Below are 24,835 nucleotides of genomic sequence, written 5' to 3' on the forward strand. Positions count from 1 at the left end.
CCACGGGAGGAGGCTCCCTCCCCTCTGTGGTCTCCCAGCTGGCAGCCGGGGCTTCCAGGATTTGGGGAGCCATCTGGCGCGTGAGAAAGCCTGTGTTTAGAATGAAGCCAAACCAACGGAGGTGTGAGGAGGTTGGGGGTGGAGGAGAGAGAGAGAGAGAGAGAGAGAGAATGGGAATGACTGTGTCCTGGGGCCCCGGATCCCAGTTCCTGGCGCCAGTTCACTTGGAGCCGAGATTCCTCGCTGCGTTCCTGTCTTTCCCAGCCACAGCTCACACACTGTCTCTCTGCCTCTCTCTGCGGTTCTACTGTGAAGTCCGCTGCCTCGAGACCCCGCTGGGCACCGGGAGGCAGCTGATTGCTGTGCTGTGGAGCCGGCACCTGACATGGATGAGCAGCCAGAGCGGACCCCCACCCCCGCCTGGACCCCTGGGGCCCCTGGCTGTGCTGGCCTCCCCACCCCCACCCCGCACTCGCTGCTGCTCCCAGCCCTGCGGCCCTGTGATGCTGAGGCTGCCGTGCCCCCCCCGTGCCCCTGAGCCACCGTGTGCACCCAGCACGGATCACGCACACCTGCAGCTGCACACTCACTCCTCCACCAGTGGCCAAGGACCGTGTGTGTCCGTGGGTGTGGCAGGGCACTTCCGGAAGTCCGTGCAGGAGTGGAGAAAGGGGCAGGCTACTTTGCTCCAATTGTTTTTCTTAAACCCACGCATGTTTTTTTCATAGCATGCATTTTTCATGAATTCTTTGAAGACTTCTTGGATTCATGGAATTCTTTTTTTTTTTTTTTTTTTGACAGGCAGAGTGGACAGTGAGAGAGAGAGACAGAGAGAGAAAGGTCTTCCTTTTGCCGTTGGTTCACCCTCCAATGGCCGCCGCTGCAGCCGGCGCACCGCGCTGATCCGATGGCAGGAGCCAGGAGCCAGGTGCTTTTCCTGGTCTCCCATGGGGTGCAGGGCCCAAGCACCTGGGCCATCCTCCACTGCACTCCCTGGCCATAGCAGAGAGCTGGCCTGGAAGAGGGGCAACCGGGACAGAATCCGGCGCCCCGACCGGGACTAGAACCCGGTGTGCCGGCGCCGCAAGGTGGAGGATTAGCCTATTGAGCCACGGCGCCGGCCGGATTCATGGAATTCTAAAGGTTTTGCACCAAAATAAACTTATCTTTTAACTCCATGCTCCATCAACATTTTAAGGTACCCTCTTAGATCTTTTTTCCCGCATTGTATTTGAAAGGCAGACAGAGAGAGAGACAGAGAAAGGTCTTCCACCTGCTGGTTCACTCCCCAAGCACCTGCAACAGCCAGGGCCGGGCCGGGCCAAGCCCAGGGCCAGCACTCCATCCAGGTCTCCACGCAGGAGGCAGGAACCCACTCACGTGGGCCGTCGCCTGCTGCCTCCCAGGCGGCACAGTAGCAGGATCCGAAGCAGAGCCGCATCTGAACCCAGACAGCCAGATGTGGGATGAGGGGGCCCCACGCACCCGAACGCCTACCACGTCAAGTTACGTCCACCAGGAATGGGGGCGGAGTCAGCCGAGACAGGCTTGGGTTTCTGATTAGGGGCTCCCCTGGTGGAGAAAGACCGCTGCAGTAAGTGCTCCCTGGAATCAGCGAGAGCCCAGCCCCGGGGAGCTTCCGACGGCCGCTCTGTGCTGAGACTCCAGGCGCGTCCTTACAGAGCTGTCTGCTCTCCGCAGCCCTGGCGTCCAGGAAACCTCCCGACCTCAGCTGCCGACCGGGAGAGGCGGTGGGCCGGGAGAACGGTCTCCACGCTGTTACGTATGGATCAGATTAGGCAAAGATTTTGAATGAACTTTCCAGACAGCATGCATTGAAGATATAAGCAGCCAAATCTCCCAGGAATGAAAAGCTCTTAAAAAAAAAAAAAAAAAAACATTTATTTATTTGAAAAGAAGAGCCACAGAGAGGCAGAAGCAGAAAAAAAAGAGAGAGAGAGAGAGAGGGAGGGAGAAAGAGAGGGGGGGGTCTTCCATCTGCTGGTTCATTCCCCAAATGGCTGCAATGGCCAAAGCTGAGCTGATCCAAAGCCAGGAGCCAGGAGCTTCTTCCAGGTCTCCCACGCGGGTGCAGGGACCCAAGGACTTGGGCCACCTTCCACTGCTTTCCCAGGCCACAGCAGAGAGCTGGATCAGAAGTGGAGCAGCTGGGACTCAAATCGGCACCCATTTGGGACTCCGGACCTGCAGGCAGCGGCTTTACCCACTACCTGCCACAGCGCCGGCCCCCACCCATCCCTTCTCTTGCCATGGCCTCTCAGACCTCCTTGCCCTCAGCCCTCCCGTGTCACCAAGGAGAGAGCCGGCCTCACTGTCCACCCTTTTCTAAGGCTCAGAGACCCACCCACGCTGTGTCCAGGGTTCTGGGAAGGGGACCCCAGCCTCCCTCCCACATTCACAACCCTGCCCCCGCTCTGACCCTGGCCAGCCCCTTCCCTGCACATAAACCAAAAAGGGGGAAAGAGCTCAGGTGCAGGGGGCAAGCAGCCTTCCACCCCCCGCATTGAACCTCGGGCGGCTGCATAACCCTCTGTGCCTCCATTTCTCCTCTGTAACTGGGGTCAGTAGTACCCGCGATGCAGACGCGGGCTCAGCATTTAAAAATGATCCAGTGCATGCAAATCATGGAGAAGCCTGGCCCCCAGCTGCGGCGGCGCACATGCGAGCCATCGTTACCGCGGCCTGGCACCGTCACGGGGCGTGGTGAGGCTTGAATGAATGATGGGTCTCACGTGTGTGGCACAGAGCCCGTAATGCAGGCCTTCTGTGGACAGGAGCTGTTGCCCTCTAAGGACCCTCGGGAGCCGGCGGGCTGCCCCTGCCCCCAGCCCCACATCTGCGGGGATGCTGAGCCTCCCAGCTGTCACCTGTTGGGGCTGCCCGGGACTTCCTGTCTCCAAGGTGGGATGTCCACCAGACAGCAGGCCCCCGGGGGTGGGGGGTGCCACAGTACGTCCCCCTGCAGACGGCGTTAGCACGGAGCCCGCAGCAGCTGGGGGCGGGGGGCACCTGGCAGCCTGGGTGCCCCCAGCTGGCCACTGGGTGCCACCTGACTCGTCCCGCCCCCAACCCTGGCCAGCCACCTCCAGCCTCCCCTGGACACTGCTGCTTGTCCTGGTCCCTGTGACCACGACCTGGCCAGACCCCATGACCGTGACCGCCCAGCTTCTGGTTTTCCTCTCCCACTCAGTCTGCACACCCCCAGCACGAGCTTCCAAGACAGGCGGCATGGGCTTCCCAGCAGAAAACCTTGCCCTGTCCCGACTGGGTCCTGGCCTGTGAGCCCCTCTGCCTGCGCCTTCAGCCACCCCGAGTTCCACTGCACCAAGCCCCCAGCTCTGCTGTGTGCCTTCACCACACCCCTGCCCACTCCCCACTCAGATCATCATCTGCCGCCTCCAGGGAGCCCTCCAGATCCCCCACGTGGGGTAGACGCCTGCTCCAGCTCCCGTAGCCTCTCTCCTTTCTGCACGGCCCCCCCAGGCCAGGGACCAGCCGTGCTTCACTTACGGGCCGGCGCCCGCCCAGCACACACACAGTCTCAGGAGGATGAGTGTTTGTTGACTGAGCGGCCGGAAGTCAGTGATTACAGAGCCAGGCACCCCCCAGGCGGGGCACGGCCACAGTCCTGGCCCCATGCCAAAGGGCAGGAGCCCGGGTCACTCATCAAACCCTCCGGGAAGGCCAGCGGCTGGCCCGAGGGGCAGGCAAGGGCCAGGCTGTGGCTGAGTCACGCCGTCATCACGGCGTCCCATCTGCACTTTGCGAGGGCCCGAGGGTGCCAAGGTGCGGGAAGGGTGGGGCGCCCTTTGATGTGGCTTCTGCAGAGAGACTTGGGGGCCAGCCCCCGTCTGAGAGGCCGCCGCAGCTCTTTGAAGTCCTGCTGTCTTCCCACTTTTCAGAGGTGGAAACAGAGGCTCTGAGCGAGGTCATGACCCCCCCAAGGTCAGTCGTTCAGCGCCTCAGAGCCCAGGCCTTCTGCTTGCTCAGGCACCTCGGCCAGGCCCTGGAACGAGCATTTCACACCCCCATCTCCCTTCATCTCTGTGGGGCCGACGTGGCCGAGCCATCCCCACCTTCCCGCCTCGGTTTCCCTAGTGACGCGGAGAAACAACTTCCTCCCGAAGGGCGAGGGTGGCTGACAGCCCTGGAAAAGGCGGGAGGGGGCTCGCTCCAGGGTGCCCGCAGGGGGCCGGCCCTCGCCCTGTGGCCAGCCCTCGCTCTGTCGCCAGCCCCAGCCCCAGCCTGGCCACGTGTTCGGGGCTGCCACCCACACTCGCTTCCCAGAGCGCCTGAGCTCAGGCACGCGGCGTTCCCTGCCCGGAACCCCACGCTGCTTCCTCAACGCCCAGGCCAGACCACCCCGGCTCCCGCTCCCCGGGCCCCGTGGCTCAGCCTCTGGTGCTCCCTGGCAGCCCTGTGAGCACGGCGGCCACCCTGCCCCTCCACGCCGCACCAGTGCACGCGGAGGAGCCTGGTACAGAAGCGGGTCCCAGCCTGGCTGTCCCCTGAGGATACCAGAGCCAGGTCCTGGCCGCCCCCGCGCGGCCGTGTCCCCCACCAAGGGTAGGCAGCTGGCACCGCTGGCCAAAGGCAGCTGGCAGTGGGCTCGCCTCCTGGCCCCGGGTCCCGGCCGCACGGACAAGGGGCACTGCCAAGAGAACCTCGTGTGGGGCCGGGCTGGCCCTGACCCCTGCGCTCCAGGCTCTCGGGAAGACAGGGTCCAAGGTGTGCCCAGTCCACACGCAGGGCGCCTCCCGCAACCCAGCCCCCAACCTCGTGCACCTGCTCCTCCCCCTCACGCCTGCATCCCGTTTGTTCCTTAGCAGACAGGCCGGCGGAGCACAGCGCCTTCCCGCCACACAGCCAGCCAGTCCCTGCGTGCGGATGCCCCGGGAAGCAGCCAAGCCCGGTGCAGGGCTGCGTGTGCCGCCACGGTTTGCGTGAAAGGAGGAAACTCTGAGGGCGGCTTGCCCAGGTTTGCACACGTGTTTACTCGCACTGGAAACCTCCCAGAAGGACTCACGCACACGCACACACACACGCACACGCGCCATGCCCCGGTGGGAGGGGACTCTGGACCCCTGAGAGCCAGGAACTGCGTGTCCTCCTCGGGGAGGGGCTGGGCGGCCGGGACAGAGCGAGCGGTGGACGTAGACGGCGACATCAGAGGCTTTCAAACACAGATAAAATGAAGTAAATAAAAAGGCGCTTCCATACATTCCGAATCGTTCCCGTCTGAAACAAACGCGTTCTGGACAGGGCTGGAGCCAGGCTCAGCTGCCGGTCTGCAGGAACTCGCCCCAGCGCTCCCCTGTGATGGCCCGGCCAGGCCTTGCAGCAGGCACCTGGTGACACAGATGTGCAGGGCCACACCCCGTCCCTGCCCCGGGGCGGAAGGAAAGAGGCGGTGCCAGGGGGAGCTGATGCAACTGACCCAGCTGGAGGAACCAGGGAGGGCTGCCTGGCAGAGGCGGAGCCTTTGCTGAGTCTTCCAGGAGATGCAGGCGTGATGAGGAGACCTGGGGAGGAGGTGTTCCAGGCCGGGGGAGCAGAGTGAGCCAGGTCACACCGCGTAAGCAGGGGTGTGGAGCCCGTGCACTCCTCCCGCCCCCACGGGCAGCGCCCACACCGGGAGGTGATTCCAGTGGTGGGCAGGGGGGCAGCCTGCTGACCCCGGGGCGCCACTCCCCCTCTGGGCCTCAGTCCCCTCACCTCTAAGTTGGGGTTAACATCAGCGGGCGGCAGTGAGGTGGTGCCGATGCTGTGTGAGTTCAGATCGCACGTCCCCTCTCCGTCCCTTGGCGTGCGTCTCTCCCGTGAGCCAACTCGCGCCTGCATGGCCGTAACTCGGGCTGCCCACTCGGGAAGAGCCCCAAGCACACATGCGCCCGCACCCCACAAACCCCGGGGCTTCCCGGCGAGTCCTGGGAGAGCTCCATCCCTTTCAGATCGGAGATCCGCCCGGGCTCCTGTTGCGTGTGGTTGGCGGGCGTCTCTCATCGCCTTGGGTCTGCAGCGGTCCTGGCCGTCTGGGGTCTGTCACGACTCCCGTGTTGCCCCGCGCTCCGCCGAGGTCCCTCCGTCTGGGTTTGCCTGTGGTTTTCTCATCACGGGACCCAGGCTGAGCCTGAACAATCTAAGGCCCTGGCTGCCCGGTGGCAAATCGTTATCTAAACACAGCGATCGTGTCCAGCACTGCGGCACAGTCCGCTAAGCCGCTGCCTGCGACGCCGGCATCCCTATCAAGCGCTGTCGGTTCGAGTCCCGGCTGCTCCACTTCTGATCCAGCTCCCTGCTAATGCGCCTGGGAAAGCAGCAGAAGCTGGACAAGGTGCCTGGGCCCCTGCACCCGCGTGGGAGACCCGGATGGAGCTCCTGGTTCCTGACTTTGGCCTGGCCCAGCCCTGGTTGTAGAGGCCATCTGGGGAGTGAAGCAGAGGATGGACGATCTTTCTCTGTCTCTCCCTCTCTCTGACACTGCCTTTCTTTTTTTTTTTAAAAAGGATTTATTTTATTTATTTGAAAGACAGAGTTGCAGAGAGAGGTAGAGCCAGAGAGAGAGGTCTTCCATCTGCTGGTTCACTCCCTAAATGATTGCAACAGCCAGAGCTGAGCTGATCTGAAGCCAGGAGCTTTTTCTGGGTCTCCCATGTGGGTGCAGGGGCCCAAGGACTTGGACCATCTTCCACTGCTTTCCAGGCCACAGCGGAGAGCTGGCTCGGAAGTGAAGCAGCCGGGACTTGAACCAGCGCCCATATGGGATGCTGGCACTGCAGACAGGGGCTTTAACCCGCTGTGCCACAGCGCTGGCCCCAACACTGCCTTTCAAATATGTTAACTAAATCTTAAACACACACACACACACACTTTGATGAAATGCCTGATCCCGTGGGCAGGAGAAGTGGTGCTTATCTTAGCATCACTCTGGCCAACACTATTATCATTTCTAAAAACCCTAGTCAGCCTCACGTTGTTCAAGGCCGCTCACCCTTGCTCCCGTATGCACCGGAACTCCCTGTGCGGAGGGGATCCACAGCCTCGTCCCATGCGAGGACCGCAGTGGTCCTGTGTGTGACGGCCGGAGCCTGGCAACACCACTGCTCCCCAGGCTGGGCTGCATTCCACCATTTCATTATGTGTATGCTGCTGGGTCACAAAGGAAATACAAGCTGTTGTCTTTAAAATGAAAATAATGTGGAGTGCACACAGTGCAAAATAAAAGCCGCCGTAACCTGACCTTGCTGCTCACTGACAACGTGGAGTGCACACACATGCGTGTGCACATGCACGCACACACGCACACACACATGCACACACACGCACACACACCCTCCTGCATGTGTCAGTAAGAAGCCCAGTGTCTCCCTCTAGAGGTCTCTTCAAGAATTGTCTCAGAATCGCAGGGTTCACTTGAAGGAGGCAGGTCCAGTGGCGCCCGCCGCGGGTCCCTCACACGTCCTGCCCCGACGTCTGCCCCGGCTGCCCGCAGTGGGAATGCTGCCGCCAGAGTGGAGCGTCCCGCAGGGCTTCCGGCCCCGGCCCAAGCCACACACGGCGCTGGCCCCGAGCCTGGGTCTCCCGTCCACAGCCCCTGCCCCAGAGTGAGTTCTCTCCTGAGACCTGCGTGGCTTCCTTGCCCACCCCGACGGGGCATTCGGCAGCTGGCCCCACGGCCCCGCACAGGGAGGCAGGGGACCGGATCTCTCCCCTCCTGGGGCGCCCCGGGCCGGCCCCACACTTGCCCCCCTCCCTCCCAGGCTGAGGAAGGGGCAGGTTTGAGGTCTGCTCAAGAGCTCCTTCCCTGTGGTCAAAGACAATGACAGTGCCGGGAAGTGAGTTCATCTCGGTCTCAATCCACGTGGGAGACGCAGGTGACAGGCCGCTCCCCCAAGGGTGCCTGGGGTCAGACCCGGCCAGCGCCGCCTCGGGACCACCCCTCTGCCTCGGCCCCTCGCCCACCCGCCAGCCACACTTTAGCGAGTCCTGGGGGCCTGGCCGCCTCAGTATCCCTCCCAGCTCAGAGCATGCATTTAGCTTAGTGAAGACACTCACCTCCCAAACCAGAGGACCAGGGTTCAACTCCTGGCTCCGGTCCCTGACTTCAGCTTCCTGCTAACACAGATTCTGGGAGCCAGCGGGGGCGCCTGGGCTCCCGCCACCCACGAGGGAGACCTGGGTTACGTTCTGGCTCCTGGCGTCAGCCCGGGCCAGCGCGGACCCCAGCCACTGGGGGCATTTGGGGACTGCACAGTGGCCAGACCTTTGTATATTCCTTCCACCTGACCCTGCTTGCCACCCCAATGCCACTACTCGCTCTTTTTGAAGACTTATTTGACGGGCAGAGTGACGGAGAGAGGGAGGAGAGAGAGCATGCGTACTTCCATCCACTGGTTCACTCCCCCTGGGGCTGGGCCAGGCTGAAGTCAGGAGCCTGGAACTCCACCCGCGTCTCCCACATGGGTGCAGGGGCCCAAGCAGTGGGGGCATCTTCCTCTGCTTTCCTGGGCCACAGCAGAGAGCCAGGTCCGAAGCGGAGCAGTGGGGCCTCGAACTAGCACTCCGACGTGGGAGGCCGGTGTCACAGTGGTGGCTTAACCCGCTGTGCCAGAACGCTCCACAGTGGCAAAGCTCTCTTGTCGGGGCCGTTTCTGGCACGTCCCAGTGCCCACCCCATGGCACCTGCCCAGGGCGTCCCAGGACCCAGGTGGGGCCGTGGAAAGGGCTTGATACTGTCAGCCCTCCTGGAGTCGTGAGGCCTCTCTGGGCCTCCGGTCCCTAATGTGCAGCCGTTAGGTGTCCAGGGCTCAATAAACGCTGGCACACACACATCCAGAATGAAGACCACAGTGTCGGGCCAGCACTGCGGCCCAGTGCTGTCTGAAGCGCCAGCATCACATATGGACACGGGTTCGAGTCCCGGTGACTCCACTTCCCATCCAGCTCCCTGCGAAGGCGCCAAGGGCAGCAGCAGACGGCCCAAGTGCTCAGGCCCCTGCACCCGCGTGGGAGACCTAGAAGCTCCTGGCTTCGGATCGGTCCAGTCCCGGCCTTCATGGCCATTGGGGAAGTGAACCAGGGGGTGAAAATCTCTCTTGATCTGTAATTCTGACATAAAATAAATTTAAAAAAACACACACACACGGATTTAGGGTTTCCCACGCAGGACTCCAGTGCACGCTCACATGAACCCGGAGGCAGCCCGCGCCCCGGGAGGCCAGGGCGGAGGCGCCCCAGCCGCAGGAGGGTCGCGGGCCGGGACTACATTTCCCAGGAGCAGCTGCCCGCGCCCCGCGGCTGCCGGGCTTTTAAAGGGCCTCGCGCGAGGCGAGCGGCCGGAGTTCCGGCTGCCGGCTGCAGCACGGGTGTGCGGGGCGAGGGTCGGCCCGGCCGGAGTCCGGAAGCCCCCAGCCCCGCAAGGAGCGCAGGCGAGGCCACGCGAACGCGGAGGCAGCTTTCCTCACCCCGCGCCCCCGGACTGCGCAGCTTGCGAGGAAACCCCTCCCCTTGCAGTCCACCGAGCCGGGGGAGAGGGCCTGTCCAAGCCCCGCGACCCGGGGCGACCCCTCCCCCGCTCCTGACTTCAGTCCAGGGAAAGACCTGCGGGGCGCTGGGCAGGGCGGGGATGCGGGATGTGACGGCAGCACCACGAAATGCCGGCGGGGGTCGCAGGAGGCGGGGGGCTCCCAGAGCCCCGCCCCCGTCCATCCCCCCAAGCCCGCCGCCTCCGTGGCAAAGCCGGGCGGGGTGCTGGGCAGCGAGCGCTTTGTGGAAAGGGCCCGCGCGCCGGCAGAGAACAGACTCCTGCAGCCTCGCCGCCTTCGCTGCGGCTGGGCGGTGGGAGGTGACGTCTCTGGGCTGGTTCCTGGGGTGCGTCCTCCCCCGCCCACCGCTTTTTGGGAACCAGCGCTGTCTCTGATCATAAGCAAAGCAACCTACAGGGATGCTGTGTTTCCGAATCCCGACACCTGGGGTAGCTGACAGACATCACCCAAACGAGGACCTGGACCTTCTGAACTAACCTGGCTTGTGACCGTCTGCCTCCCCGCCAGGCCTGGGCAGAAGCCGTGCCCCCCCCCCCCCATCACTTGGATTAATCCGCCCACCGAGTGAGTGTGTTGGGGGGACTCATCAGTTTGCTTCAGCCTCAGGGCCTCCCCGGTCCAGCAGGACCCCTCCCCCCATCAAAACCTTCCAAGCCCTCTCCGGGCTCCTGGGCCAGCGCACAGCAGAGATGCTTTAGGGTTCTGACCAGCTCCCCCACCCCAGGGCTACCGGTTAATTACAGTGACCTCTCTGCCTCGGGATACAAGCAGTGGTTGTGGGAGGGGACCCAGGGAGCAGGCATCCCAGGGCGCTGCCAAGTGGGTCCCTGCACGTGAGTAGGGGGTCCGCCACAGCCCAAGGGTCCCAGGGTCTCTGGAGTCCCTTCTGCCGGCCTCTGGACCTCTTCAAGTCCGTGGGAACCCTGGGGCTCCCTACAGACAGTGGCGCCCCTGGTCGCCCCCTGTGTACCTGCCGAGCCGCATGGCAGAGGACTCACGCATTTTAACAACGAGGGTGCGTCTTCCCAGCAACATGGCGGTGGTCCCGGCCACGGCTGCGGGAACGACTGCACACTGTGCAAGAATCAACCACAACCCAAGGAAGGCGACACCCCCACCGCTCCCCTCAGCGCGCCCTTTCACAAGTCCCCAAAGCATTCAGGAATTCCCATCCCACGGGGCCCCAGGATTCCCTCTGGTCGGAGCTCTGGGGCAGCCCCACCCCTACCTCTACTCTCAAAGGCCTTGGGAGGGGACTGGGCCCCCCAGGCTGGGCCTCGGGTCGGGGGGACAGCGAGCTTTGTCTCTGAGACCCCAAAACTGTCAGGCTGAGGAAGGCATATGAGTGAACTCCCGCTAGGGCATATGTGGGTGTCTGAGGGGAGGCGGCCACCCGGAAGACCCCTCTTCCCCTCTCAGGGGACCCAGGCAGCACTGGGGTCTCAAAGGGGTCCTCGCTGGGGTCGCGCTGGAGGAAGGGGTGACGGCGGAGGGGGAAGGGACAAAGTTTGAAAGTGCCCTTGCAACTCTGCCAGGGAAAACTTTCCTTGGGGACCCCCGTGGACAGAGAGCGGGTAGGGGTGCGGAGGGCCCGGTGGCGGGGTGACCCCGAAGAGGTGCCCGGACCCCGGGGGAGCGACCCCTCCCCCCTGTCCCGGCCCGGCCCGGCTGGGAGTCGCCCAGCTCGGGGCGGTGTGTGTTAGTTGGGGTCGCTTTCCAGCCGTCCCACCGGGCTGAGGGACCCCGCAGCGAGCCGAGAGCCGGGCCCCCGGTAGCCCCAGGGGGCAGCTTTCCTACGGGGGATTTGCCGCAGCGAAGCTCCGCGACCCCGCAGAGCCAGCCCCCGGCAAAGGGGAAATGTGCCGGCGCCCCCGCGGTCCTCGGCGCCGTTTGGGGCGCGTGGCGGGCGCAGGGGGCGGCAGCCAGGCCGTTGAGCCGCCCAGCGGGGAAGCCCGGGGAGCGAGGCAGCGGCCCCGGGCGGTGGCGGGGAGCAAGAAGGCCCGGGCCGGGGGGAAAGGTCGGATTTGCTGGGCGGAAGAAACACAGATGGCGGCGGCGCGGCGCCATTCCGGGCCGGGAGCAGGCAGCCAGCAGCCCTGTCCTCACCGCGGTCCGCCCGCCGCCGCTAAATACCCGGATGCGCCGCCCGAGCGCCAGACGCGGAGCTGGGAAAAAGGGAGGCGCGGGAGGCGGAGGCAGGCGCGCGGGGAGCGAGCCGCAGCCCGGCCCAGCCAGCCGTGCCGGGACCCCGGCGTGCCCGCGTCGCCAGGGGCCCGAGAGCAGGCCCCACGGGAGGACGCGGCCGGCCAGCATGAGCGACAACTCCACGGCGGCCGCCGCGGCCAAGCCCAAGCGGGCCAAGGCGGCCTCCAAGAAGTCCGCCGACCACCCCAAGTACTCAGACATGATCGTGGCTGCCATCCAGGCCGAGAAGAACCGCGCCGGCTCCTCGCGCCAGTCCATCCAGAAATACATCAAGAGCCACTACTCGGTGGGCGAGAACGCCGACTCGCAGGTCAAGCTGGCCATCAGGCGCCTGGTCACCGCCGGCGCCCTCCAGCAGACCAAGGGGGTAGGTGCCTCGGGCTCCTTCCGGCTGGCCAAGGGCGACGAGCCCAAGAGGGCAGTGGCCTTCAGGAAGGAGGCCAAGAAGGCGGTCAAGAAGGCGGCCGCGCCGAGGAAGGCGCCCAAGCCCAAGAAGGCGCCCCCCAAGGCCCCCCGCAAGAAGCCCCGGGCTGCCCCGGCCAAGAAAGCCAAGAAGCAGCCGGCTGCCACGCCCAAGAAAGCCAAAAAGCCCAGGGCCGTGCGAGCCAAGCCGGTCAAGGCCTCCAAACCCAAGAAGGCCAAGCCGGTCAAGGCCAAGGCCAAGGCCAGCGCCAAGAGGGCGGGCAAGAAGAAGTGAGCGGGGCGGCTCCCCGCCTGCTGTCGATGCTGGCGCTCGCGCCGCGCCCCTGCCTCTTCCCCTCTGACTCGGATTCCGCTCCCGTGCGGGCCTGCCCCGTGCTGCGGGACTGCACGGGGATGTGGCTTCGTCGGCTGGCGCGGAGTCCTCCTGGTGCAGGGGCGGGGCGGGGCGGGGGCGGGGGCGGGCAAGGCAGGGGCCGGGGACTGCGAGGCCTGCGGAGCCGGCGGGCGAGGGCTCCCGTGCGGAGTCTGGAACCTTTGGCCCCGAGGACGCGGCGGCGGCGCACCGCCGGGAGGAGGAGGAGGAGGACCCGGGCGTGCGCCTGCGGGCTCCCCGTCGTCTCGGCCGGGGAGGGGCTCGGGGGACACTGGGACCAGCCCGGGGGAGGGGCCGTGCTGTGGCTCCGGCGAGGGCTCCAGTGCGGAGTTTGGAACCTTTGGCCCGGAGGACGGGGCGGCGGCGCACCGCCGGGAGGAGGAGGAGGAGGACCCCGGGCGTGCGCCTGCGGGCTCCCGGCGCGAGCGGGGCGCGGGCCCTGTCCCCCGCGGCCTCCCCATCGTCTCGGCCGGGGAGGGGCTCGGGGGACACTGGGACCAGCCCGGGGGAGAGGACGTGCTGTGGCTCGGGCGAAGGCTCCTGCGGGTGCGCGCACCCAGGTGCCTCGGAGTGCCCGGCTGAAACTGCCCGCGTCCCGGGAGGACTTCGCTTCGCCCCTGCGTTCTCCTCGCCTGGGCTGCAGCCCCGCCGCCGCCGCGGAGTTCACCCTCGGACTTGGTACTCGGCGCGTTCCGTAAGTCGTCGCGGGGGGCGTGGACCGACGGCCACGCCGCCCTCGGCCGCGCGGTTGCGCGCGCGTCTGTGTGCGCGGCTGTCGGAGCCGGGAGAAAATGTGCAGACCCCTCCTCCTACTTGAATAAAACAGGAACACCGCGCACTGGCGCGGCCCCCTCCCCAACCACCTTTTTAAAAAAAAAGTGTTATTCGTGCCCGGAAAATTTTGCTGTCTTTGTAATTTTAAAACTTTAAAATAAAATTGAAAAAGGAGAAAACTTGAGCGGTGTATCTTCTTTTATTTTGAATACGAGGAGATCTGGGGCGGCTGTGGGGTCCTCCGGGCCTCCGCACCTGGAAGCGGGATGGGGTGACCCCAGGGTTGGCGCAGGCCGGCCGGGGCCTGCTGCAGCTCGCTGCCCCGGGGCGCCGGGGGCGGGGCCTGGGACGGGGCGGGGGGCTGCTGCGCTGGGCCCTCCCCTCCCCCAGTCTCCTTACAGCTCGGTCCGCCTCCACCCCGCCCCTTGGGGGCCCCTCGCTCCCATTGGCCGGCAGGGCCCGGCCCCCACGCATCACGCGGCGGCGGCGGCGGCGACGGCGACGTGGGGACGATGTGGGCCTGCGGCGCGTGGCGCGGGGCGCTCTCCGGGGCCGCCGGCGGCCGCCGCGCGCACTCCGCGCTGGCCCAGCTGCGCGGGATCCTGGAGGGGGAGCTGGAGGGGATTCGCGGGGCCGGCACCTGGAAGAGCGAGCGGGTCATCACCTCGCGGCAGGGTCCGCACATCCACGTGGACGGCGTCTCCGGAGGTAACCGCGCCTCCCGGGAGCCGGTGGACCCGGCGGGCAGCTCCAGGGGCTTCGGGGCGGCTCCGCGGTGGAGGTTTCGGGGGCAGGCTGGAGCGGGGCGGCACCTGCCTTCCCAGCCCCTGGCCCCGTCCAGTCTCGCGAGCGCGCACTAATTAGGGCTTCCCGGGGTTTGCTGAACCTGGTTAAACCTGTTTCGATAGAGGGAGGTGATTTGGGCTTTTGGGCGCAGAGGCAGGACTGGGGTGACACAGTTTCGGGAGAACGTGAGAGAGACACCAGCTGGCCCCCACCATGCCACCTCCGGGAAGCCCGCAGGTGCTGCCACAGGGACTCCTGATCTGGACCGAGGAGGGGCAAGGAGGGGGCTGGGGCTCAGACGTGCGGGTGGCCAGGTTCCCGGCCACAGTGACAGGCGGCAGGGTTCCAGGGCCGCTGCAGAAATCCCAGGAGGAAGCGGCTCCACCAGGGCTCCCTGGCTTCTTTCTGCCCAGCGGTCAGCACCCGGCTTTCTTGTGCCAGGCCCCGGCTGGGTGCCGCTTATCGCCAGGCCCACAGAGCTGCCTGCCGTCCAGGAAGCAGGCACGGGGTCCTTGGCACTCGTGTGCACAGCTGTGCAGTGGAAACTTGGAGCAGGGCAGAGGATGGCCTTAGCAAACCGGTTTTGCTTGGCCCAGGCTTGGGAGCCTTCGGGGCCTCGGCAGGTCAGCGGGGGTCGGCAGGTCAGCGGGGGTTGCCTGGGGCTTCATAGGAGAGGCAGCCCCCCCGGGGGATGGGGCTCGGCACCAGGCAGCCAGGTCCCCTCCTGGGGTCTGGGAGAAGCGGTGGCCGTCAGGGACAGGAGGAGCCTGTGGCCAGGGCCGGCTTCCTGCTCGGGGAGAACGATTCAGAGTCCCGGGGGGATGGCACCCAGAGCCCACCCTTTCCCCACTCCCGCGCTCCCGCACCTGTCGTCCCCGGCCCCTGGCCCGGCGTGGATCCTGCTGCGTGTTGCTGCCTCCTTGGGGATGAACCCAGATTGCTGTGTCCCGGGGCCTGGTGTGACCCTCGCTCAGGCCTGCTGAGTCCCTCTCTCCCCCACCTCAGGGATCCTCAACTTCTGTGCCAACAACTACCTGGGCCTGAGCAGCCACCCTGAGGTGATCCAGGCCGGCCTGCAGGCTCTGCAGGAGTTTGGAGCCGGCCTGAGCTCCGTGCGCTTCATCTGTGGGACACAGGTACCTGGGGTGGGGGTCCAGGCACGACCCGCAGACAGGTGTAACCAGCTCAGCTCGTCCCCCGCCCCTGGTTCTCTGTTAGCCCCAGAGCTGCCCCGTGCAGAGGCTGAGCGCTGGCCTCTCTGGCTGAAAAGCCTTGAGCCAGAAACTCTGCCTTTCTGAGCGTCTGAAATCCCACCTGCAAAACAGGCTTCTTCGCACCTGTCTCTCTTGAGGCGGGATTGAGGTGGAAGGTTCCGGAGCTGTCGCACCGGGGCTCGGTTCCCACGCTCCCGGTCACTGGCTCTGTCGCTGTGGGCGAGCGCCTTAACCCCGTGTGTCTCAGCACCTTCATTGGGAGCATGGGACTAACAGCACTTACTAGGATCATTACAGATTATGAGTTAATACCTGTAAAAAAAAAAAAACGCTCCCATAGGGCCTGGGGAGCTCTCTGTAGGTGTTGCTACTTATTTCGTAAATGTTACAAAGTGATTTCTGTAAGTAAAACACGAGACTCCTGTAATACTTGCTATTCGCCCGAGTACTCTTTTAGGAACATTATGGGTATTGGGGCAGGCGTTAAGACCCCGCATCCCCTATCAGAGGGCCTGGGTGGCTCCTGGGTCTGCTTCCCATCCCAGCTTTCTGCTGATGCACCCGTGGGAGCCTCAAGGACTTGGGTCCCCAACATCCATGTGGGAGAGCCAGATTAAGTTCTGGGTTCCTGGCTTTGGTCTGGCCCAGCCTTGGCCATTGCGGGCGTTTGTGGAGTGAAACCATGGATGTCAGATGTCAGTCTCTGTTTCTCTGCCTTTATGAACGTATGAATCCTCAACAATCCTACGTGATAGGTGGAGAGGCAGGGAGAGGTCTTCCAGATGGCCGCAGCAGCCAGGGCTGGGCCAAGCCCAAGCCAGGAGCCGGGAGCTTCTTCCGGGTCTCCCACACGGGTGCAGGGGCCCAGGCACTTGGGCCATGTTCCACTGCTTTCCCAGGGAGCTGGATTGGAAGTGGAGCAGCCAGGACCTGAACCCGTGCCCATACGGGCTGCTGCAGCCGCAGGCAGCGGCTTTACCTGCTGCGCCGATAGGTGCGATTCTCATCGCTGTTACTGGGTACACGGAGGTCGACCCCACAGCCCGCACGGCGGGCCCGAAGCTGGGTGGCCGGGCTCAAGAGTGCACGCCCCTGAGCCTCGTTACGTTGTCCTCTCAGAAGAGGGTGAGATGCGCGGCAGAGGCAGGGCGCCGGCCTCACCCGGGCACTCCAGCAGGACCCTCTCGAATCTGAGACTGACAGGCCCCCACGAAGCAGCCACGCTTCCGTAGTCCTTGTCCCCACCCTGCCCCTCACCGCGCCGGCACCCCACGACGAAGCAGAGCTCCACCAGGAGGGGGCGCCAGCGAGTCCCCGGCGCCTCCCTGCGCGCGGCTGCCCCGCTCCCGCCGGCTCTGGCTTCGTGCGTTTGTGCCTCCAGGACGTGTCCCACGTGGGCATGAACACCCCACCCCGTCTCACCTCCTCCAGAGCATCCACAAGAACCTGGAAGCAAAGCTAGCCCGCTTCCACCAGCGGGAAGACGCCATCCTCTACCCCAGCTGCTTTGATGCCAACGCCGGCCTCTTCGAGGTGCGTGGAGGCTGCGGGGGGAGGGGCAGCCGGGAGGACCTGGCAGGATGCCGGTGCCGTGTCCAGAGGCTCCAGGGCCCCTTTCTTGTGGAGGTCAAGCTTGGGCCAGGCGGGTGCTCCAGGAGGAATCCTGGGGCTTGCAGGGAGCTCAACTTCCCGAGCATTTGAGAGGCCATTTCCGTCAGCTGGAAGGCAGGGGTATGTGACTCCCCAGGCCTGTGGTCACCTGTCCTCCTTAGGGCCAGTACTGGGGCCCTGCGGATGCAGCCCGAGGCAGAGGCCACCTCGCCTCCCTACCCAGAGGACCACCCCGGCCCGCAGTGGGATTTTGACTTGGGGGCTCCAGAGGAAGGAGACCCCGTGGTGTTTGGATGATGGCGCTGCCCTGACCACTTCCCTCCAGGCACTGCTGACCCCTGAGGACGCGGTCCTGTCGGACGAGCTGAACCATGCCTCCATCATCGATGGCATCCGCCTGTGCAAGGCCCACAAGTACCGCTATCGCCACCTGGACGTGGCCGACCTGGAGGCCAAACTGCAGGAGGCCCAGGTGGGGCTGGGCCCTCCCTCAGGCTCCCCCTGGTGGGGGAAGTGAGGCTTGCAGAAGCCAACTGCACCGCAGTCCGAGAGTTTGAGGCCGCAAAGACCAGACCTAGAACCCAGAACCAGGGCTGTATCCCTTTGCTGTGTGCTGCCTTGAGTTTGGCGAGTGCCCTCTAGGTGCACGTGGGTGGGGGTGCAGCTGGACCTAGCCTCAGCCTGCCCTCTGGGACCTTACAAGACGGTGAGACTTCCTCCTTGCCCAGGGCTAAGTGTCCATCCAGACGGCCCTTGGAGAGGACGGCTCAGAGGCACAGTGTGGTGGAGTCTGTGTGCCCACCTCTGTGCTGGGCTCTGGGCAGGCTGTCAGAGCCCCGGGCCGCCCGAAGGGCAGGGACGCCACCTGCCACCTGCTCACACCTCCCCTGCAGAAGCATCGGCTGCGCCTGGTGGCCACGGACGGGGCCTTCTCCATGGATGGCGACATCGCGCCCCTGCAGGAGATCTGCCGCCTCGCCTCGCGATACGGCGCCCTGGTCTTCGTGGACGAATGCCACGCCACGGGCTTCCTGGGGCCCACAGGACGGTGGGAGAACGTGGCACCTGCAGCCGGGGGTGGCTCCTGCGGGCGGTGGGCAGTCAGTGGCAGCAGCGGTGGCCTCCTTTGCAGGGGCACGGATGAGCTGCTGGGCGTGATGGACCAGGTCACCATCATCAACTCCACGCTGGGGAAGGCGCTGGGCGGAGCAGCAGGTGCCTGCAGGGCTCTCGGGGAGGCGGCAGGGAAGAGGGCAGCACCGGCCACACCCTCCGGAGGGGCTTGGGCCGGCCTCCGGCTGCTGACCACGCCCTCGCTGCCTCTCTCTTGTTCTCAGGGGGCTACACAACAGGACCTGGGCCGCTGGTGTCCCTCTTGCGGCAGCGCGCGCGGCCCTACCTCTTCTCCAACAGCCTGCCCCCTGCTGTCGTCGGCTGTGCCTCCAAGGCCCTGGACCTGCTCATGGACAGCAGCACCATCGTCCAGTCGATGGCTGCCAAGACCCAGCGGTGTGGCTCCCGGCGGGGATGAGGCCAGCCGGGTGGGAGCCGAGCCGAGAGCCTGCTGGTTCCGCGGCCCCGTCCCCTCCTGTGTCCTGTGTCTCCCCCTTGTCCATCTTCCCACTGCTTTCCGGTTCTGCCTGGCTCCCCGGCCACCTCTGAGAGTCCATCCCTCTTGCCGCTTCCTGTCGGGAACAGGTGCACCCGCTCCCTGCCCCAGCTGCCTGACCCCAACTGTGTCCCCAGGTTCCGCAGCAAGATGCAGGCTGCCGGCTTCACCGTCTCGGGAGCCAGTCACCCCATCTGCCCCGTGATGCTGGGTGACGCCCGGCTGGCCTCTCGCATGGCCGATGACATGCTGAAGAGAGGTGAGGGGCTAGGACCAAGACTGCCGGTGGGGCTGAAGGGTGGGCCGTTAGACGGAACGCCCCCCCCCCCACCTCTCACACCGAGCGTGTCCCCAAGCTTGTCAGCCCCGGGCCACGAGGAAGCCCAGAGCAGCTCCCTGGCCCTCTGCAGGCCTCAGGAAAGGAGGGGCAGCGTGTCGCACCCCCAAGCCCCTCTGGCTCCCATGTGCCCTGCTCTCTCGCCTCCCAGGCATCTTCGTCATCGGGTTCAGCTACCCTGTGGTCCCCAAGGGCAAGGCCCGGATCCGGGTGCAGATCTCAGCCGTGCACAGCGAGGAGGACATTGACCGCTGCGTGGAGGCCTTCGTGGAGGTGGGGCGGCTGCACGGGGCGCTGCCCTGACCCCGAGTGCTGGAGCGGCGGGGCAGGCCAGAGGGAGGCCCACGGGCTGTGAAACAAGGCTGTGCAAACCGCCCACGCGTTGGTCTTTCATTCCTGCTGAGCAGCCCTGGCCGGAAGCGGGCAGGAGCTGGGGCTCGTGGGGTGGGGGGCTCCTGAGGACGAGCGCTCACACCTGGGAGACCCGCGCCTTCCCCAGCCACCACCCCCATCTGCAGCCCTGAGTCCTTGGGGAACGCCCCCGCCCCCCGCGGCTGCGAAGGAGCAGGGAAAAGACTGTGGCTCCCCAGTGCAGAGCCCCTGTTGGTCTGGAGCCCCCCCCCACCCCACCCCGTGCGCGTCCATGGGGCCTTGGGCAAGTCCCTGAGTGTGCCTCGGTTTCCCCCACGGTAAAGCCAGAGATCTGGGGCCCTCCCCTCAACGCTCATTCCCGGGCTTGGGGCCTGCCGAGCAGCCACCAGGGGGTGCAGCGAGCCCAGACCCCGCCCCTCCAGGCCAGACCTGGAGGGCGGGCTTGCTGCTGGCCAGGGCCCATCCCTCTCACCGCCCACGGGGCTCGCGGCTCCTCATTGGCGGCGGAGCTGCCAGCCCCTGCCCGCGGTCGCCGCCCCTGGTTCCTGCGGCGGGGGGCGGGGCCCGTGCGGGTCGGGGCGGGCAGTGGGTTCTGAGTCACCGCAGCTCCGGCAGCGCGATGTGGCCTTGGCGAGGCCATCGTGTGCTTGCAGTGGGGCAGAGGAGGAAAAATCCTCACCGGAAACCAGGCCCGCGGCACTGGCGCCCTGCCTCTGCGCCCGCCCCTCTGCCGGGACGTCCTGGGGCGAGCTCTGGGCCCCATCCTCACGATTTTAAGACTGGGATTCTGGGAATCCTAGGCCCGCGATCCGGAGGAGCCTGACTGTGTGGCCCGTGGGCGTGTGGGGCCCCGAGGGGAGGCAGCCCGGCGGGTTGGCCACGGCAGGGCCAGGCAGGGGCTCAGCCCGGCAATGCCAGGCCAGCAGCTTGGTGTGCGTGGTCTGGCAGGTCCCGCCCGGCGGCCAGGAGCACCCGGCAGGGCCAGAACGCTGGGCCTAGGGCCACACAGGCCGACGTGAGGCTGCACAAGGCGAGGTCCACCAGCCAGGGGCGCCGCCGCTTCCTGGGCCAGGCGGCCGCGGGAGCGCTCCACGCCGTCCGCACGCTCTCAGCTCAGCGTGCCCGGCTGCGCCCGCCCGGGGCCGCCGGCTTCTCAGCCGCCAGCCGTAGGCGGCGCCCAGCAGATGCAGCGGTTGCGCGGGGCGCACAGTGGCAGTCGCCGGTAGAGCCGCGCGAGCCCGAGAGCCGGCCGCGAATCAGCCGCATGTCCTCGTCCTCCATGTCTCGCTGGGGTTCGAGGCCGCCGCCTCCAGGGGCAGCAGAGTGAGCAGGGGAGGAGGAGGTGGCGGCGAGGTCCAGCCTGCCCCGCGCCGCCCTCTCCGTGAGCGCTGCTGCCCACCCCACTGTGGATCAGCTTGGTCCTGCCAGCGACGGCGGGCTGTCCACCCCGGGTCCACCAGAGCCCACCCTGGAGCCAGGAGGAGGGGCTTCCTCGCCCTCTCTGGGACTCAGGCCCCCGCAGTCGGTGCTGCCCAGGCTTCTGGGAGTCCTGGGGTGCGCTGCTGTGGCACATGGTGGTTGGGGTTCTCTGTCCAGGAGTCAGCACCCCTGGGGCTGGGCTGCACTCCTCCAGCCCTGCCATTCCCCTGGGTGCAGGTCCGGAGAGGCTGGGCCTGACCCCTGACAGCTTCGGGGGTCTCTGCTGCCCTGCACTTCCCACCGTGGGTGGTGCCAGGCCAGTTCTGAGGGGTCTCTTCGCCAGCTGCAGGGCCTCGAATGCATGGTGCCTCCATCGGTCCTCCCTGTCCTGCGCTCCCAGCTTGTAGGACCCCGCAACCTGGCCCTAGCTCTCTGCCCCCTACTCCACTCACTGCAGACTGCCTTTTGCCCTCACTGTGCCCGCCCCCCCACACTCCCCAGTCTGCCTAGTCTGCCCCTCATGGCCTCCTCCACCCCCCCAACTCTGTCCAGGCTTTCCACCCCCAGCCGTAATAAACTCGTACAAAATGAAATGTGTAGGCCCCGTCCACGTTCTAGAAGCTGCGCTAGCTCCCTGTGCCCTCCCACAAAGCCAGCTCTGCGTAGGTTAGCTCTACTAAGGCCTTGGGGTAAGCTAAGGGGGGAGATGGGTCTCAGAGAGCAGTTTCTCCATGACAACTGCAAAAAGGGGGGCTCAAATCCTGGTTTCCCAGCTCAGGAAGCCCCATGCAAGGCCAGGAGTCCTTTCTAAACTTGGATTGCAACCTTGCTTGGGGAGGACAGGGGCAGGGTCGCCAGGGAGGGCCGCGGGCTCTGCGGACAGCAGGAGTGAGCTGGACTCCGGGCACGGAGGGGTTAACCACAAAGCCAATCTCCGTGAGCGCGATCAATGGGTTGCTGCCTGCAGAAGGATGGGCAGCTGGGCAGCGGCCACGCCGAGAGGCAGAGAGGAGCCCGGCAGAAGAGCATGCCACCCGGGGGATATCAGGGGCCGAGGAGGAGGTGGCCGCTGGCCACTCGGCGGGAGTGCCCGAGGCTGCTCAGCAGGGCGGCGGGGCGGGGAGAAGTGCTGAGCCAGGAGGCAGCCCCAGCCTGGCAGTCCCCAGGGGATCCAGCGGGGGCCCAGCGCCCACCCGGGGCTGAGGTAGGTGTTGCCCGTCCTGGGCTTCGGGGGTCGCTGCATGCTGGGTGCCGGGGAGGGGGCAGATACTGCCTTTCTTCTCAGGAGTCCCAGGCAGGCAGGCAGGCAGGCAGATCCACAGGTAGCCAGTGGGGTGGGGCTGGGGGGGGGGAATGGCACAGTGCACACGTGCACACACCTGCGGGTTTTCAGAGCACACACGTGCGCACACACACACGCGGTTGTCGGAGTTGTCACCTGTTACAGTCTCACACACCAGCCCTCCCGCCCAGGCGTCAGGATGCCAGCAAGGCGGCAGCCCCCGACCTGCCACTCCATGTGTCCACCCTCCGTGGGCCTCAGTCGGCCCACGTTTGTGCCAGGAGCTTCCCCAGCTTTGCCATCGCGGGCATCTCACTGATCTGGGCTCCGCGGTGACTCAGGGATGTCACCGTGTTTTTGCTGAGGCCGCGGCTGGTATCCAGAGAAAGTCCTGGCCCCAGCGCCTAAGGGTCTCCCCTGAGCTTGGGTCCCCAGTGAGAATTGGGGAGAACAAACCAGCTGCTGGGGTTGGAGCCGCCCCTCCCCCCAGCTGCCGTGTCTTCCCCCCACTGGGCCTCATGGGTTGAAGACGCCCAACAATGACCCAAGCAGCCCCCACACCCTGGGTTATGTGGCGTTCCCTGGGACACTGAGGCACGGCACCCCATCCACCCATGCACACAGCAGGAAGGGCTCAGGGATGACACGGCACTGCCCCCCTCCTCCCCTGAGATTCCTGCCCAGGACACCGGGCCAGGCCCAGGCTGGGGGGGGCCAGCGGCCCCTGCTTGAGGACTCCAGTTTCTCTTTCCCAGGTGCCCGTCTGATGGGGACATGGCTGATGCCCAGAACATTTCGCTGGAGAGCCCAGGCAGCGCGGGGGCCGTGGCGGTGCCCGTGGTCTTCGCCCTCATCTTCCTCCTAGGCACGGTGGGCAACGGGCTGGTGCTGGCGGTGCTGCTGCAGCCCGGCCCGAGCGCTTGGCAGGAGCCGGGCAGCACCACGGATCTGTTCATTCTCAACCTGGCGGTGGCCGACCTCTGCTTCATCTTGTGCTGCGTGCCCTTCCAGGCCACCATCTACACGCTGGACGCCTGGCTCTTTGGGGCCCTGGTCTGTAAGGCCGTGCACCTGCTCATCTACCTCACTATGTACGCCAGCAGCTTCACCCTGGCCGCAGTCTCGGTGGACAGGTGCGCTGTGCCTGGGGCCCCGCCCGGGAGGAACGGGAGGACAGGTTGGCATTGGCCTTAGCAAGGAGAGAATGGTGGCGGTGGTGGTGGGGTGCCCAAATGGGAGGTGGGAGGGAAGGAAGGAGAACCCTGTGGCCCCTGAAACCAGCCTTGGGGGCACTGGCAGGGCACTCCTGGGAGACTATCCTGCCCCCCTCCCCCCCACTGGAATGTTCCAGAGGACACGTCTGTGTTTCAAGTGCCAGCACAGGGCCGGCCCGGGGCAGCTGTTCCACCTAGGAGGGAGCTAGGCCATGCTCACACCGCTCCCCTGGCTCCACCCCGCTCGCTCCCTAGCCCCTGACCTTGGCAGGACAAGTCACTTCTCTCTGAGCCTCCTGTGACCCCCTTGTAAAATGAGTCCATGGACACCTAACAGCGACTCAGCCCCCGCTGGGGCCACCCACTGCTGCAGGCACTTTCCGCGTTTAGCGCCCGTAGCCCTCCCAACAACCGCATTCTTCCCACGAGGAACTCAAGGTCCCTCCGGGCCACAGATCTGCGCGGGGAGGTGGGTGCGGACGGCGCCGAGGCCGCCTCCCTCCCGCCGCCGCGCTGACCCCGGCGCCCGCTGCCCACCCGCAGGTACCTGGCCGTGCGGCACCCGCTGCGCTCGCGCGCCCTGCGCACGCCGCGCAACGCCCGCGCCGCCGTGGGGCTCGTGTGGCTGCTGGCGGCGCTCTTCTCGGCGCCCTACCTCAGCTACTACGGCACGGTGCGCTACGGCGCGCTCGAGCTCTGCGTGCCCGCCTGGGAGGACGCGCGCCGGCGCGCCCTGGACGTGGCCACCTTCGCCGCCGGCTACCTGCTGCCGGTGGCCGTGGTGAGCCTGGCCTACGGGCGCACGCTGCGCTTCCTGTGGGCCGCCGTGGGCCCGGCGGGCGCAGCGGCCGAGGCGCGGCGGCGAGCCACGGGCCGCGCGGGGCGTGCCATGCTGGCCGTGGCCGCGCTCTACGCGCTCTGCTGGGGCCCGCACCACGCGCTCATCCTCTGCTTCTGGTACGGCCGCTTCGCCTTCAGCCCGGCCACCTACGCCTGCCGCCTCGCCTCGCACTGCCTCGCCTACGCCAACTCCTGCCTCAACCCGCTCGTCTACGCGCTCGCCTCGCGCCACTTCCGCGCTCGCCTCCGCCGCCTCTGGCCCTGCGGCCCCCGCCGCCGCCGCCACCGCTCCCGCTGCGCGCCGGGCGCCCGCCGCGCCCTCCGTCGCGTCCGCCCCGCGTCCTTGGACCCGGCCGGCTGCCCCGGGGACGCCCGGCCTCGCGGGAGGCTGCGGGCGGGCGGCGGCTGGGACGGAGAGCTTGCCCGAGGAGGAGAGCCTGGACGGGCCCTGCCGGCCGCGGGACCGTAATAAACCTGGCCCGCCTGGACCCTGCTGGATGTCTGTCTGTCTGTCCCTTTCCCCAAGGGCAGGGTGCCCCTGAGCCAGGAGGATGGGGCCAACGCCAGGAGCTCGCTGATTCCACAGAGGAACCGGTCAGCCCCGCCCCCAGCAGTGCTGCCCGGAGGGGTCAGCCCCCTCCCCCAGCAGTGCTGCCGGGAGGTCCGCCCACAGCCCGGCTAGCAGGAGGCGGTCTGTGCCCAGCATCCTTCTCCGTGGGCTCCGTCTAAGCCCTCGGCCTCCTCCACCCCGTCTCCAAGCCTCCTCTCGGCCCCAAGTCCTGTCCCTAAGTGATGCAATACCAGCAGCTA

General features: G+C 66.3%; 3 protein-coding genes across 3 annotated transcripts; all 3 read left to right on the forward strand.

The window, feature by feature from the left end:
- The first annotated feature begins 11,698 nt into the window (after positions 1 to 11,698).
- H1-0 (H1.0 linker histone) lies at positions 11,699 to 13,525 on the forward strand. The gene has a single exon (XM_002723528.5). It carries the CDS (start codon positions 11,704 to 11,706, stop codon positions 12,466 to 12,468), a length of 765 nt encoding a protein of 254 aa, XP_002723574.4. The 5' UTR covers positions 11,699 to 11,703; the 3' UTR covers positions 12,469 to 13,525.
- Positions 13,526 to 13,801: 276 nt separating this feature from the next.
- Positions 13,802 to 19,274, forward strand: GCAT (glycine C-acetyltransferase). The gene is made up of 9 exons (XM_070052916.1): positions 13,802 to 14,049; positions 15,133 to 15,263; positions 16,773 to 16,874; positions 17,278 to 17,424; positions 17,846 to 18,000; positions 18,085 to 18,167; positions 18,290 to 18,461; positions 18,699 to 18,820; positions 19,050 to 19,274. The coding sequence occupies exons 1-9, from the start codon at positions 13,854 to 13,856 to the stop codon at positions 19,199 to 19,201; spliced, it is 1,260 nt and encodes a 419-aa protein (XP_069909017.1). The 5' UTR covers positions 13,802 to 13,853; the 3' UTR covers positions 19,202 to 19,274.
- A 3,340-nt stretch (positions 19,275 to 22,614) lies between these two features.
- On the forward strand, positions 22,615 to 24,620 carry GALR3 (galanin receptor 3). Its single transcript, XM_070052917.1, has 2 exons — positions 22,615 to 23,104; positions 23,729 to 24,620. The coding sequence occupies exons 1-2, from the start codon at positions 22,746 to 22,748 to the stop codon at positions 24,492 to 24,494; spliced, it is 1,125 nt and encodes a 374-aa protein (XP_069909018.1). The 5' UTR covers positions 22,615 to 22,745; the 3' UTR covers positions 24,495 to 24,620.
- Positions 24,621 to 24,835: the final 215 nt, after the last annotated feature.

The sequence above is a fragment of the Oryctolagus cuniculus genome, chromosome 11 (genome assembly GCF_964237555.1).
Source record: "Oryctolagus cuniculus chromosome 11, mOryCun1.1, whole genome shotgun sequence".
In the NCBI taxonomy this organism is placed as follows: Eukaryota; Metazoa; Chordata; class Mammalia; order Lagomorpha; family Leporidae; genus Oryctolagus; species Oryctolagus cuniculus.